Here is a 15,533-nt window from a genome sequence, read left to right on the forward strand (position 1 = left end):
CATAGAATTCTACCTGCAATACAACACCGGAATGACAAAGGACTGGGAATTCTCTCTGTATTCATGATGGTTGTCTTAGAAAATTTATTCTTCCCAATCCTGATTGTTTGAGATAAAAGGAGATTAAAATTACTGTATCATCAGCTGCATTACAAAGTTCTAATAGGGAAATATGAGCATATTTCCTGTAGTCAGAGAGGTGGATGATGGATAATTAGATGTAGATACAAGTGTACAAACTGTAAATCTCTGAAACATCAGCCTTCTCTCCTGTTTAAGACCTAATGTAACTTTATGTCAGCTATGTTCTTTGATATATTTATTCTAAGATTTTATTTATTTATTTATTTATTTGAAAAAGAGAGAGAGAGAGAGGGAACACAAGTTGGGGGAAGGGCAGGGCAAGTGGAAAGCAGACTCCCTCCTGGCCAAAGACCCTGATGTGGGATTTAATCCTACTACTAAGGGATCATGACCTGAGCCAAAGGCAGAGGCTGAACGGACTAAGTCCCCCAGGTGCCTCCTATTTAGCGTTTCTATGAATGTAACTGATGGTATATGAACACCTTCATGTTTAAGTAATTATATTGTTTTTAAACAAATAGATGGCCAGCATTTTAGGAGACAGTGTCCATCCTTCTTAGAACTTGGGGACTTGTGTACATGACTGAAATGTCTAAAAAAAGGATGAGAGTTTTAAAGGACGCTTCCTTTCTCTGCATCATTCAAAGAGTCTGCAGAGCAGGTTTTTCTTGTGCTATCAAACTGAAAGACTAAACATGTAAATGGGAGAATAGTTACTGATTTTTATCCCCACCTGACAGAATAATGAGAAACAATTTTTTCCAAATGGAAATTTATTTTTGAAACATTGTGTAGTGAGTAACAATGCATTTTAACTGAAAATTTCTAATTCATATTCCTCATACAGTAAAGTAATATTTGTTAAGGAAAAATAGGTGTTTGGAAAGCAGTGAATGTGTTGATAATTTCCCAAACCATAGACAAAGTTCAAATCTTCCATACATGTGCTTAACCTACCATAAATTTAAAGTAAATTGCAGTTAGAAGAAAACATACCAGTCTAAAAAGTAAAGATCGTTATAAAGATCGAGGTCCACAAGAGAGAGAAAAGTAAAACAAAGGAATTGACGGTATCATTTGAGAAGAGGGAGAAACTATCCATAAAAATAGAGGTCCTCAATATTATTTGGAACCTATCCCTCAGGCTATCACTATTTGCAGGCACCAGTGGGCATCTGCCCTGAGAATAGATTAGCACTTTCTGCCTATTTTACGAATTAACTGACGTGGTATACAGAAGCCCCACTTAGCGGACAGACTGCAGAAAGTGGAGCAGAACAAGAAAAAAGCAAAGTTCATGAAAGAAAAGAAAGAACATGTCTTCCCTCAAGCATCAGTATTCTTTTTTTTTTTTTCTGGCTTGATACACAAATGCGATTAATGCTCATTTAATAGTGTCACTATCCCTTTTGGAAGAACCACTTAGGATAAATAACATGTTTCAACCTCCCTGTTCACAATGTGTTCTAAAACAAATCGAAACACAACAATATGGTCTAATAACACAAGTGACATATCACATATAAAATTCAAGGCAAATGTCTTTTTTTTCTGGATTTAAAAAGATCCTTTTGGCTAACCTACAGTTAGGATTCCATGACAACTCTCAGAGTCTATAATTAATGAAAATGAGAAGGCTGGGCCAAGAAGGTAGCATCTGTGTGCTGATGGCCAGAGTCACAAATGTTCTGTCACCTTAACTTTATGGTCTCATTCTTCCCCTACTGGCCCTCCCTGCCCACGTGATCTTCTGAAGTCTGCAGGTTTAGCAGTAATAGTATTACCAGCTTGTTCTCATCTTGAGCAGCTGGTATCTCGTGTTCCTTCCTCCTGATTGAAAGCCAGTATGGACTAAGAAAGACAATCACTATGCCTATCTAGGAAAAATAACCACCAATTTCTTTACAAGCATTTACATAGAAACATCATTTATGTCAAGTATTAAGTTTAGACTACTTGGACATCTCCCTTGGGTTCCACAATTTTAATCCTGAGTCAGAATATTCTAGAACAGTGTAAGTCCTATCAAAGTAACTGATTCAGTCCAGACTTATGTATTTAGTTGGTACTGTTCTTGCTGCTGCATATACTTTACCTCAAAATATACTGACCAAATGTTTGGTTTGGTTGTTCTTTGCAAATACTGCTTACCTTGATACTATCTCTATTCACTTAGGGACAGGTTAACTTCATGATTGTTTTTACTGAAGTGGTCAACTAGAAATTGCAGAAATATGTCTGCTAAGTAGGTTGTGGTATTTTGATTTTTCCTTATAAAAAGTGAGCCTTAAAATACAGTGACATCTCTTATTATCAAGACATTACTCTTCTGCCAACTTCAGCTCTCTTGAACAGTGCTCAGATCCCAATAGCAGTCCCAAAAAGCTTCTGTGAATCACCAGACTTTTGTTTGAATCCACATGCCTGATGACTGTCTCAGGTCTAATAATTTTGCAATAAGAAGCAGAACAAACAAAAACACAGACTTTTGCACCAGGAATTAGAAATAAACTGGAAGATAAATTTTAGAGAGCGGCAAAGTGACAAAGTTAAATACCACAGCCTGAAATGGGAGAAAGAAAGATAAAACTCTTGCAAAGCGACATTATGGGATGCCAGGTGAGACAACCCTCAGACATGAAGGAAATAATGTAGTTAGCGATCTCTGATTGAACAAGTAGGAAAATATAATATGTGCAATCTAACTTCTAACCGAAACATGGTATCCTTAAAACAATTGGTTTGGTACTTTAAGGAGTAAGCTTTGGAGTTCAGTGGTACAGGTCATTCTTTGTCAAAATTTAATATGAGTACAAACCACCTTGAGATCTTGTGAGACCACCAAGTAGATTGGGGCTATGAGCAAGACTCTGTATTTCTAACAAGCTAATGTTAGAATGCCACATTTCTTTCCAGTTAATGCTGGTAGTTTTTCCAGCTAGGGTAATAGAAGACATTGATTTCCAATTATGTCAGATAAATGAGATGTTCCTGCATTTGATCTCAAGCACTTTTTGAAACCTGAAATTAAAAAATGTAAGTTGGCAAGTTCATGTTACGTATAATTCATTCCCTTTGGAAAGAAAGAAACAGTATTATAATGAACAATTTTTAAACTATGAAATGTGAGAGAGAAATTAGTAGTGCATTATTCAGTCTCTTTCAACCATATAATAAGCATGCATGAGAGAATTTTATTGAAATCTTAACTTGGTCAATACTGTGCAAAATTTAAGGGGAACTCTATATCATATGAACTCATATTCACTACAATTCTAAATTTTCTCAAATTATACTGTGTCATCCTTTTCACATCTGGAGAGTACGCAACACAAGGCAAGTATCTTGGGCTTGGTTTATTTTTTTTGGAAAGGATACTTGGTTTTCATTTATGTTAATGATGAAACACTGTGCTTTGTTTAGTGGTGAAAAACCAAGATTGTGTTCTTTGATAAAAACAAAGAAAAGACCCGGGCAATCATTTTCTGGTTCTGTACTTTATGCACATAAATATTATGGATATTAAAATATTCCATAAATAAGCTGGACCCAGGAGAAGTGATAATATTATAATACACTTGAAGCTATGGATTTATACCCTTTGTAGGTGTTTCACCTATTATATGAATTCTTGACCCTGCCAAATTCCTTTACACCGAGTTTATAAAATATTCATCACCGATGACATTAATGTGAGACTTCTCTGCTCTTACTTCATCTTCCATACTGAAGTTGTGGTTCTAGATGCATTACTGTCAATTTGATCCTTTCCCACCTCAGTAAGCTTTAGCTGAGGGGGAGATTTCTGTGATGCTCCAGATAATTATTTCATTTCAGGTGGCAAAACTAAATCATCTATGTTTTGTGTGGATGGAGTGTTCATGAAGTATGTGTGTGTGTGGTGGGGGTGGGCAACAGGGAAAGTTGTGAATGATAATTATAAAAGAGAGATGATTTCAAGTGTTCTTTAGAAGGTCAACAGATGCATATGTAAAAATCTGAGCAGCTGTATTAGACAATAAGGAAAATAAGCTCATGATTCTAAGTAATTTACAGATTTTCACATTTGCTATCTTTAAAAAAAAAATCAGGATGGTATAGACAGCAACTGTATAAACCCATTCCCTGTAAAATCCTCTAATTTTTTTCCCATTTTTTTGGAAAAGTAAATCCACAACATGTACCAAAAAACACTGCGTGAAGCTAGAGATGAAGAGTAATCTAGGTTAATCAATCAAATATAAATGATTACTTAGTAAATTATTTCTCATTTATTAAAATGGAAAAAAAAAAAAAGGCAAGACCCAACCAAACAGCTAAACAGTAAGTTTAAATGATAGATCATTCAGGGAATTGAGAGTCTGTCCAAAAAGATTTTCTGGGAAGAACAATTAATTGATACAAAGGCAAGTGCAAATTTGTGTCTTTTTAAACTTTAAAGCATGTCGTTCAAAGTTTCAGCTTGTGTGCGTGATATAAATCCCATACATCATTTTCTCAGTGACGATAAAAAGCGCAGTTTATTAAAAACTGAAGTAAAAATCAAAATGACTTTTTTTTTAAAAAACCGTCACAGTTTCGTCATTGGTATATGGAGGTTGTTCCAGGGGCCCATCCAAAGCTCCTCATCGTCTGAGTGCGTGTGGTCACTCTGGAATTCCAAAGTCTCCTTGATGTTCTTCCTGTCAACCATGGACTCCTGTTCAACTGTGCTTTTCAGCCTGGGCCCCAGTGGCTTCCCTGAGGTACCGTTGGTCCCCACAGGGCAAGGGGCAAACGTAACCAGAGTCGGTCTCGTGTGCATCTTCTCAGTAGGGAATGGCCCCTTTGATAACGTGTTCAGGGGAACACTCTCCTCCTGTGTCACTGCCAGCTTGTCAAGTTTCTTAAAGTGCCTCCCCAGGCGCCCAGGGGAAGTCGCTTTTAAGGTATCAGTGAGGCAGGCACGGCGGGTTCTCACCACGGACCCGTTCTGGGCAATGTAGATGTTGCCGTTGATGTTACTGTGTGTGCTGGGATGGTGAAGACGGTTCCTCTGACATTCCGGAGCACTGTCTTCGCCAGTGGAGCTCGTTTCGTACTCGCGATCCACAACTAACTTGATCATTCCTTTTCTCGCCCACTGCCAAAATAAAACACGGGGAGTCAAAGGAATGAAAGGAGCAAAGGGGACAAGGTCTGCGAAATTCAAAACTGTTGACAGAAAGCCATCAAAGGTTAAAGAACTCAGAAGAGGTAAGGAGACATTGCATTCTTTCCCGCCAACTGTCCATTGGTTTTAGAGCTTAACTTCTGAAGAAGGGGTTGCTCGGTTAAGAAGCAGACATTTTAGGAAGCACTTGCATTCTAGATCAGATTATTGCTCTCATGAAAAGGAAAAGTGTATGTGTTACTTAAATTTAGATAAGGATCTGATCCATTGTTTAACAGTTGCTCTATTCTTCTACGAAGTCAAATTGAAGGAAACACACAGTATTAGTATAGTCTGTTTATACTAATACTTCCTTTTTCCAAATTTTAAGGACTTTTTTAAGCCGCATCATTCTAATTTCTAATTAATACTTCATTATTAGCCAAACTTTTTGTATCCTTTTTGTATTCACTCGGAATATCCTGGTTTTCTGGATCATTTTGTTTCAACAGATGTGACCTGGAAAGAAAGAATCTTCCCATCCTGAATCATTCAGTAATATACAAAAATGAAAATGAATGATTATAAACTTCCTCTAGTAAGCAACTGGAACACAACGGACATTTCTACGAATTTTTCTTTTACCGATCCTTCTGCCAGCTGAAATGTACACACATGCAAAAGTAGACTTATAGAGGCCTCAGTTGTTGCCAGTGTTGTCCTAATGATTTATTGTCTATAGATGAAATAAAAATGTGCCCATGTACTCCCGAAATCCATCCCAGCAGGCAGGGCATCCCTGGTAATGCCCAGTGCATTCACAGAAACCCCACTGGCAGATACTAACTACGGACTCGGGGCTCGTCTTTGGAATGGCTAACACAGGAAGATGAGGCAGTCTGACCCTAATGTGCTCTGACGTACAAGTCTACTCGGTGGGCACATATGCTCACTTCCTGGCATGCTTCCAGTCCTAGGTCAGTGAGAGGTCACAGTCACGTTCCTCCCTTGGAGCGTCACTGCAGAGAGCACACAGAAAGCACGGCACGCAAGAGCACTCGCCATGGCAAACTCCCACCTCCTGGGCCCCGTCTCAGAGTGGCGTGTTGTCGTCCTCAGAGCCGGCCCCGGGGGGCTGCTCCCAGGGTGCTTTCTTGCGGGTGGCCCGCTCAGGCACCTGGTAGCCCCCGGGCCCTCCGGACTGGCTGTCGCTGCTGCTGCTGCTGACACTGCTGCCCGGCTCGGACTCCTCCTCGCTGCCTCCACCTGCATCCGCCGAAACAGACTCCGCACTGCCCTCCTCCTCGGGGACCTCGAGGCCTGTGGGCTCCTCCTCAGGGCCCAGCTCAGTCTCCTCTCCTGCTTCCTCCTCCACCGCTGGCTCTTCCTCCAGCTCTTCCGGGGGCTCCTCTTTTCTCCTTTTGACCGGCTTGACCTCTTCAACCACAGGCCTTCTGGCCAGAAAGATGTTTTTCCGGGCCTTCTCCCCTTCCGACTCTGTGGACTCTGACTCTTCTGAAGACGGAGTCGAGCTCTCTTCCTCCTCTGAGGGGGTCTCTGACTCGGACTCCTCTTCAGTGGTCTCTGACTCACTGAATTCGGACTCCTCCTCACTGTACTCAGTGTAGTCGCTGGAGGACTCCTCCTCCGACTCCACCGTGCTTTCCGTGGCTTCTTCTTGGTCCAGAGTGAGCTTCAGGTAATCTTTATCCACTTCCTCAAGGCGTCTCTGCCACTCTTCCCCCTCCAGTTCAGAGAGGCCCCTTCTGTCAGCGAGCCCTCGAACTTTCTTGAAAATCATTGGGAAGATCCTGGCTCTCTTCCACGTTGTGTACGTGGGCTCGGCTGGCGGTGGTTTCTCAATGGTGACCACTACTTCCTCCTCCTCACTAGGCTCTCTAACTTCAACTTTTGGTTTTCTAATTTTCTTTGCCTCTTCCTGAAAATCACGAAAAGGCAATTGAACCGTCAGCTGGAGGATGGTTATGCTAGGACCTTGTCGCACCCAAGTCAAGCAGGGATGACTCTGCAGAGTTATGACTGGTTTCGGAGAAGCAGACCCAGTTCTCCACCATTCATCCCCACTGTGTATGGATGCAAAGTGATCACGAAGAAGTATTTTATTTTGGCTTGTACTATACAGTACTAAAATCTAAGGCCTTCTAATTTTTTTTTTTTTCATTCAGAGTTTATTTTAGATTTTAGATCAAAGGAGAAAGAAGTAATCATCACCTCTCTTCTCTCCCTATGGTTTCTTTAATGAAATTATGTGATCGTTGACTATTATCTCAATTTTAAACAGGGTAAAGCTACAGTGATATTGATTTGTTTTCGTTTTACATAAACGTTCTAAGTACGTATTAAAGGCAAAGTGACTCATGTTAATTAAGACATACATGACAGAATTCTGTTAAACATATTGGCGGTAATATTTTGTTTCTGTCTGGCAACTGTACTTTTTCGTGATTTTTAGGTATGCCAGACAATGTGGTTACCAAAGTAACCACTGTTTTGCAAAATAGTGTTTATGTATTTGATTATAATGTTAACTTTTAGGATTTTAGAAAATATAAACTTTATTGTGGCTTTATTTCAGGCATTTAACATTTTATAGAAGGAAATATTAAACTTGCACAACAATTAATTTCCTTCTATAAACAGGGCAATGAAATGGTCTGTGTTATTAAATTTCTACATAAAATGAGTAGTAAGTGAATAGGAGGAACAATTTTTGGAATTTTTGCAGCCTGCTGTTCAGCTAGGGTAAAACATTATGGCATTACCTCTTCCTCCTCATACTCCTCCTCGGCTTCACCAACTACCTCCCCATACTCCTCTGGTCCAGCCGGTGGTAACAGACGGCGACGGCTTCCATACTGAGGCATTTCATACCTGAAACAGAAACTTACAGCCTTTAGCATGTTTCCATGAGGTCCTGGCAACCATGACTGACCTGTTTTCTTCTTTATTCTCATCGTTCAATCAGCAGATATTTATACAGTGCCTATCATGCTCCTTGTCAACTAGTTACAAAACCATAGCTAAGAACTACAACCTGTTGGCCAGTAGTTTTTGCCATGATGGTATCCTAGAGCAACTGTAAAAAGAGGTTATTTCAGATTTAAGTTTTGGGAGAGACTGTTGCTTAGAGAAGGGGATATAGTTCCTTAATTAGTTGAAGAATTTAGAGCAGGAAATAGATTCTCTGTAAAACGAATAGCTTATTCAGGACATAACGTTTCTATCTTTACGGTGAAGATCTGCTTCAAACACGGTCTGGAATAGTGTATGCATTCCTCTTCTGTATCTTTAGAAAGCAGTTAACGTGTGTATAGTGACTTGAAATGCTTATTACTGGATTCTAAAATATGTTTTCTTCTTAATTTCTCTTGGGAAAATCCTAAGGCTGACTAGTTAGATAAACATCTCATATGCACGAAATGGTGAATTCAGGAATTGAGCAAATATGTTTGACTTCTATTTCTCATTTAAATAATTTTGAATCATTTTACTGCATCATTAAAGTTGTAGTCAGTATCAACATGGAACATCAAACCAGATCTGAATGTAGAAAAATGGATAAAACTTGACTGAAACTAAGAGTAGATACGTAATTCCTTTTCAAAGATGAAACTGACGAAGTGACATTTATAACACAAGTGCTAGTAATAAGATTCAGTAGCTCATTATTCATAAAAAATATTGATACTGGATAAAAAAAAATCTGAAGATGTACCCATGCTCATAACTGTAATAATCTTGTCCGTATTCCTGGCCAGGATCAATTCCAGACTCCATGGATAACTCCTATTGTTCAGAGAAAGAAATTGCATTTGAAAATAGATTCTTATCACATTCTAGATCAAATGAATTCAGATTTATTTCCAGACCTAGAATCCCATGACTCTCAGAACACTCCTGCCAAAAAACTTTAATTACACATGTTAGTCAAACATAATCTAAACTTCTTTTTCTGGCTATAACTATCTGACGTGGAAAAAGGTTATGTTATTAGACCTGAGGGAGTAAAAACGCTACATTTTTTCTAGACGAGCATATCACTTGTTCTTGGTTAACTTTTAAAACCCTGAGGTCATCTGTTATTTAAATAACAATTCTGTCGGTCCAGATCTAGTAATAAGTCAGGAAAAAAAATATTACTAAAAAGTGGGGAATTCACAGGCTTCATGGTGGATATGGACAATGACCCTCACTTGTGCTTTATCACTTGAATGTAGTTGCCCAAAATCTAATCAGAAAATGTGATTTAAAAAAAAGGATTTGGGTTTCTCTTGAAAAATAACAAGATGGCAGCGCAGCACTGGGCTCCATTTCCATGTCATGAATTTAGTTGCTGGCACTATTCCTGGTAGCAGTTCGTGTTCTACTTACTGCTTGTCCTCTGCCATACTGTTTACGCCCTACCCATCACCACAGCACAGACCTCCCATGTGCTCCTCACTCGCATCTAATAACCTCCATTCGCTTCCACTATTTCCTTTGATGCTTCTTCATGTTACTACTCTCTGGTGACTTTGCAGCTTATAAATACTTTGGCAAAGGTGTCCAGTTTCAATGGTAAGACTATTTCAGTTTACCCACCAGAACGGTTCCAACAAACAAACAGAAGAATCAGCAGTGCCATGTTTTAGCAGGGACATGGGATAACTAGATCTCTCAGACACTTTATAAATCCACCAAATCCTTTGGAAAATGTTTGGCAATAATACAAAAGTCAAATATATGCATATCCTTTCACAAAAATTCAATATAGATCCATTTATATGCTAAACATAAGTGTGTACAATTGTGCACCAAAAGACATCATTTGTAACAACCAAAAACTGGAACTGAGGCACAAGTCCATGAGATACACACTACTGCATCACCCAGTAACAGAAATGACTCTCCCAAACAGAACAATGAGCAACAGAAGTCAGGTGTCAATGGAACACAGGATTCTATCGAATCCTGTTTGCATAAACTTTGAAAAGAGACACACTAATCTGTGTCTTAGAAGCCAGGTGAAACTTTTCAAGCTGTGATAATTGTACCTTGGATAAACCTCATTGGCTCCGGACAAACAGAAACTAAAAGAATCTGCAATCACCAGACCTGCCCTACAAAAAATATTGCAAGGGGTCCTCTAATCAAGAAAGAGAACCCAACAGTAACATAGACCGGAAAGGAACAGAGACAATAAACAGTAACAGTCACCTTCCAGGCTAGACAATGGCTCTAAATTTATTTCTTTCAATAGTTATCCTGAAAGTAAATGGGCTAAATGACTCAATCAAAAGACACGATATGAAGTTGATAGCAAGTCTGCAAGAAACTCTTTTTAGACCCAAAGACACCTCCAGATTGAAAGTGAGGGGGTAAAAAACCATTTACCATGCTAATGGACATCAAAAGAAAGCTGATGTAGCAATCCTTTTATCAGACAAATTAGATTTTAAAAGATTGTAGTAAGAAATAAGGTAGGATATAAAGGGTCTATCCAACAAGAAGTTGTAACAGTTGTAAATATTTATGCCCCTAACATGGGAACATCTGATTATATAAGCCAATTGATAACAAAATCAAAGAAACACATCAGCAATAATAGTAAGGGACTTTAATACCCTCTCACTGAAATGAACAGATCATCCAAGCGTAACATCAACAAGGATCTAAGGGCTTTTAAATGACACACTGGACCAGATGCACTTCACAGATAAATTCAGAATATTCCATCCCAAAGTTACAGAATATACATTCTTCTCTAGTGCACATGGAACATTCTCCAGAATAGATCATATCCTGGGTCACAAATCTGGTCTCAGCAGGTACCGAAAGATTGGGATCATTCCCTGCATGTTTTCAGACCACGATGCTTTGAATCTTGAACTCAATCACAAGAGGAAAGTTGGAAAGAACTCAAATACATGGAGACTAAAGAGCATCCTACTTAAGAATGAATGGGTCTAACCAAAGAATTAAAAAATTTCATGGAAACAAATGAAAATGAAGCAACTATATGCCAACAAATCAGACAATCTGGAAGACATGGATGCAGTACTAGAGATGTATAAACTACCAAAACCGAACCAGAAAGAAATAGAAAACCTAAACAAACATGTAAAGAAGAATTAATACCTATTCTCCTGAAACTGTTCCAAAACATAGAAATGGCAGGAAAACTTACAAACTCATTTTACAAGGCCAGCATTACCTTGATCCCAAAACCAGACAAAGACCCCGTCAAAAAGGAGAAATACAGACCAATATCCTTGATGAACACAGATGCAAAAATTCTCACCCAAATACTAGGCAACAGGATCCAACAGTACATTAAAAGGATTGTTCACCACGCCCAAGAGGGACTGATCCTGGGCTGCAAGTTTGGTTCAATATCTGCAAACCAATCAGTGTGATACAACACATTAATAAAAGAAAGAACAAGAACCATATGATTGATTCAATAGATGCAGAAAAAAGCATCTGACAAAGCACAGCATCCCTTCTTGATTAAAACTCTTCACAGTGTAGGCAAAGAGGAAACATACCTCGATAGCATAAAAGCCGTCCTATGAAAAGCCCACAGTGAATATCATTCTCAGCGGGGCAAAACTGAGAGCTTTTTGCCTCAGGTCAGGAACACAGCAGGGATGTCTACTATCACCACTGCTGTTCAGCATAGTTCTAGAAGTCCTAGACTCAGCAGTCAGACAACAAAAAGCAATAAAAGGCATCCGAATCAGCAAAGAAGCAGTCAAACAAACTCTCACCCTTTGCAGATGATAGGATAATTTACGTGGAAAACTCAGAAGGTTCCACCCCAAAAATGCTAGAACTCATACAGGAATTCAGTAAAGTGTCAGGATATAAAATCAACACACAGAAATCAGCTCCATTTCTATACAGCAACAGCAAGACAGAAGAAAGAGAAATTAAGGAGTCAATCCCATTTATAATTGCACCCACAACCGTAAGATACTTTGGAATAAATCTAAGTGAAGAGGCAAAGGATCTGTACTCAGAAAACTGTAGAACACTCACGAAAGAAATTGAGGAAGACACAAAGAAATGGAAAATTGTTTCATGCTCATGAATTGGAAGAATAAATACTGTGAAAATGTCCGTGCTACCTAAAGCAATCTACCCATTCAATGCAATCCCTATCAAAATACCATCAACTTTTTTCAAAGAACTGGAATAAATAAACAGTTCATGATTTGTCTTATTCAATGATAGCTTGCTTCCAATAGGATCAAAGGTCTTATCTAACTCCTAGAGAATGAAGATAAAAATTTGGAATTCCAGCCCCCCACAAGCAAGAGAGAAGTGATTAGCTTGCTTACTTATTTATATATTTGTTTCTACTTTAAACCACCCCTTCTCCATCTTATAAAATCATGCCACTTGATTACATTCTGCTGCGTGTTGGACAGGCCTTAAAGTGACATAAGATATAGTGGAGATTCAGTGAGGTCGAAAAGAAAAAGAAAATTGATACCTCTGGTTTAAGAAGAGAAGGCCTCAGCAGTTGCTGTTGCTGCCAAAGGAAATTAAAATAGAAAAAGGTTTAGAGGATAATTCAGGTGGAAAAGGGAGATCATGATTGAAAAGAGAAAAAAAAAAAAGGCCACAGCTTAAAACTGGTTACTGTAGGATTATGAATTATTATTCATGTGATAGCTACCAATATTTTGACTATTGATGTTGGAATGTGAAATAACAAAGAATTATTTTCTGTTTCATCACTGTTTTAGGTAACATCAAAGTTAATAACCTTTAATCGATGAAACCTATAAGTAACTTTTCAGTTCAAACTTCTTCTTCGTATAAAAAGTTATTTACGATTTTAAAAGCACTTCAAGTGCCACAGGATTATTTTGAACAAGTTTAACCTTGTTTTAAATTGCCCCTCTTTTTTCTCCCCACATTAAATGTAATCAGGTTCATTAGTGAGAAGGGTAGAGCATAACATAATCATATAGTCATAACACATCGTCATAGTTAAGAAATGTTCCCTGTTTTTTTTTTACCAAAATGTGGGTTACTTACAGCCGAACACTGAGCATGCTTTCAGAAATTCTTTTGTGATCCGGGAAATTGTCCTTCCTTGGATTTTGCAGGGATCACTCCTTACTGACTCTCAGCCTCACCCCTACTCATTTAAAGGAAACACAGTCTCTACGGTGTGTTTCCTGATAATTTATACTATAATACGTGCAAACAAGAGACATACTTCAAATTTTGGTTTATCCACTCTTTGAGGGATACACAACACAAATCTTAAAGGGAATGACATTGGGAATGTGGGCAGAAAAATCCTGGGAAACAATTCCAGTGGCGAATCAGCCTTCGGAAATGGCCCGGAGAATAGCCAGGTGACTGAAGGCAGGACTGACTTTTCATGAGGCTATGAGCGAGTTTGTCTACTGAAGGCATTCATTTAAAGGAGGAAGAAGTTGGCGGTAAAGACAGTCTGATCCAATCTGTTACCTGTCTCTGAAAACCAGTTATTCTGAAATGCATTCAGCCTGATTTCCAAATACATTAGGACTCACGTGTTCTCAGCTGGTGGCCAGTTAGGTCGTGAGCTCATTTCACTCTCTTGACTGGGAAGCTGTCTGCTAAATTCGGCTAGGTTCTCAGTGACCTCATTGGCAGTACCACTTTGAGAGCAGCTAGCCAGATCCCACTGGCCTGAATCGCCACTATCTTCTCCAAATGAACACTATGGAAAGCCTGAGCATTCTCATAGTCTGACTTTTTAAAACTCTTTAAGATCTTAAGTTCTAATGTGTTAGGAAGGAGACTTGGACTCTGGTAAAAGAAAACAAAGGTTTCTAAAGTACATTTCTAGCCTTAGAAAAATAAATTTGGGTGAATGTCACAATATTGAGTAACAGCAATTCAGGAAACAATAAATCTATCCTTGAAAAGGTGAGCATTTGATATTTGTTCACCCACTTAAAACCTCAGAACAAAATAGCAACAGGTATAAAAGAGAATAAATAGCCCAGCATACTTCTAAGTTTTATTGAAGTAAAGGAAAATATCCTAGCTATGCAAGAAAAGTCAGTCCTGCCTAGAACGTAAATATTTTCCTAGTAAGCTTTATATAACACTGTAAAGCCCTTACCTCTGATGCATAAACTCTCCTGCAAGGCAGAAACAGAGAGATCAGTATTAAACAACTTAGAGTTTCAGATTCAAGAAAAGTATAGATAAGATTTTTTTTTTTTAAAATCTGAAAAATGAGAAGGTAATTTTTACTAAAAATTGTCTCAGTGAGAAATACATTTTGTGGCAGTTTATCAGGACAGGAAGGTCGCAGTTTCATGCCTCTATGACTACAAAGTTAGCAGGCCAGACCCTAGCGCCAGCATACCTTAAATAATCTATTTTATCTCAGTGGTATATAGTAACACACTTTGACTCTGTTATTGTCAATTGGATTAAAAATATTCTACATCATCTCTAACCTTGCCAAGTCTTGATACATTTAAGATACTCATTTGGGGAAAAGATGTGTTTTATACATGAAGAGTATATTGGTACAGAATGAGAAATGACCTCAATGACTAGAATATATTCTTCCAAATGTTTGTAGGATGCTTTTTGTCTGTTTGCATCAATTGATTCTAAAAATAATGAATGCAGAATACAGACTAGCTTTTAAGGGTCAGTGACATTATTAGACATAAATATAAGAGCTAAATATTTTCACTTCCATTTCATATTCAATATTAAATAAAGATTTATAAAGTTCATTGGCCACAAGTTGAGGAAATGTTCAGCTGTACTTGGGGTGGGGGGGAGTATACAATGCTTTCAGTGTTGAATGCCATTAGTTATAAAGATTTTTGTCTATTACTTACAGTTGATCTAAAGTACTATATGTATCTTATGCTGTTATGAACCACGTATATAAAGCTAGGGACTGCTATGAAGAGGCACATACATATCTCTCTAGAAAATTTCTTTAAACTAGTACAAGGCCTTTACAAAATAAGTCTACTTATCTGAACAAATCTTAAGTGGTTAAGGCATTGCTGATTGAAATGGTTGGTAATAATGGTAGTATAATGCTTACTTGATCCTGTTGGCAATTCATTATTTGAAATGGTTCTTTAGTGAATTTTGCTTCTATGGTTCTGCCAATAGTTATGAGAATGATAATCCTTCTAAAGCATTTAGAAGTTTCCTCAATTTGTATCTTTCAGACATAGATAGAGACACTCATACTCTGGTTTTAGTAATGAGAATTGAGTCACATACATGAAATAAAGTGTCCAGCCAAAGCTGAACTTTATTCTCCAGGATA

At 38.2% G+C, this 15,533-nt stretch overlaps 1 protein-coding gene across 4 annotated transcripts in view; it reads right to left on the minus strand.

Moving 5' to 3' along the window:
- Positions 1–4,654: 4,654 nt before the first annotated feature.
- Positions 4,655–15,533, minus strand: part of LOC111144760 (protocadherin related 15) — an 817,855-nt gene continuing 806,976 nt past the window's right edge. For 2 of the 4 annotated variants that reach the window (XM_022499204.1, XM_022499205.1), the window contains 2 exons: positions 7,999–8,107; positions 4,655–5,206 (listed from right to left, as the gene is read on the minus strand). In XM_022499204.1, coding sequence (XP_022354912.1) covers positions 4,655–5,206; positions 7,999–8,107 — 661 coding nt within the window. Of the gene's footprint in view, positions 5,207–7,998; positions 8,108–8,951; positions 9,023–12,713; positions 12,753–14,348; positions 14,368–15,533 lie in introns of those variants that run through there. The other 2 variants (XM_022499203.1, XM_022499206.1) reach the window with 2 other exon arrangements.

Source organism: Enhydra lutris, unplaced genomic scaffold, assembly GCF_002288905.1.
Source record: "Enhydra lutris kenyoni isolate GAN:26980312 unplaced genomic scaffold, ASM228890v2 scaffoldscaffold12, whole genome shotgun sequence".
Lineage (NCBI taxonomy): Eukaryota > Metazoa > Chordata > Mammalia > Carnivora > Mustelidae > Enhydra > Enhydra lutris.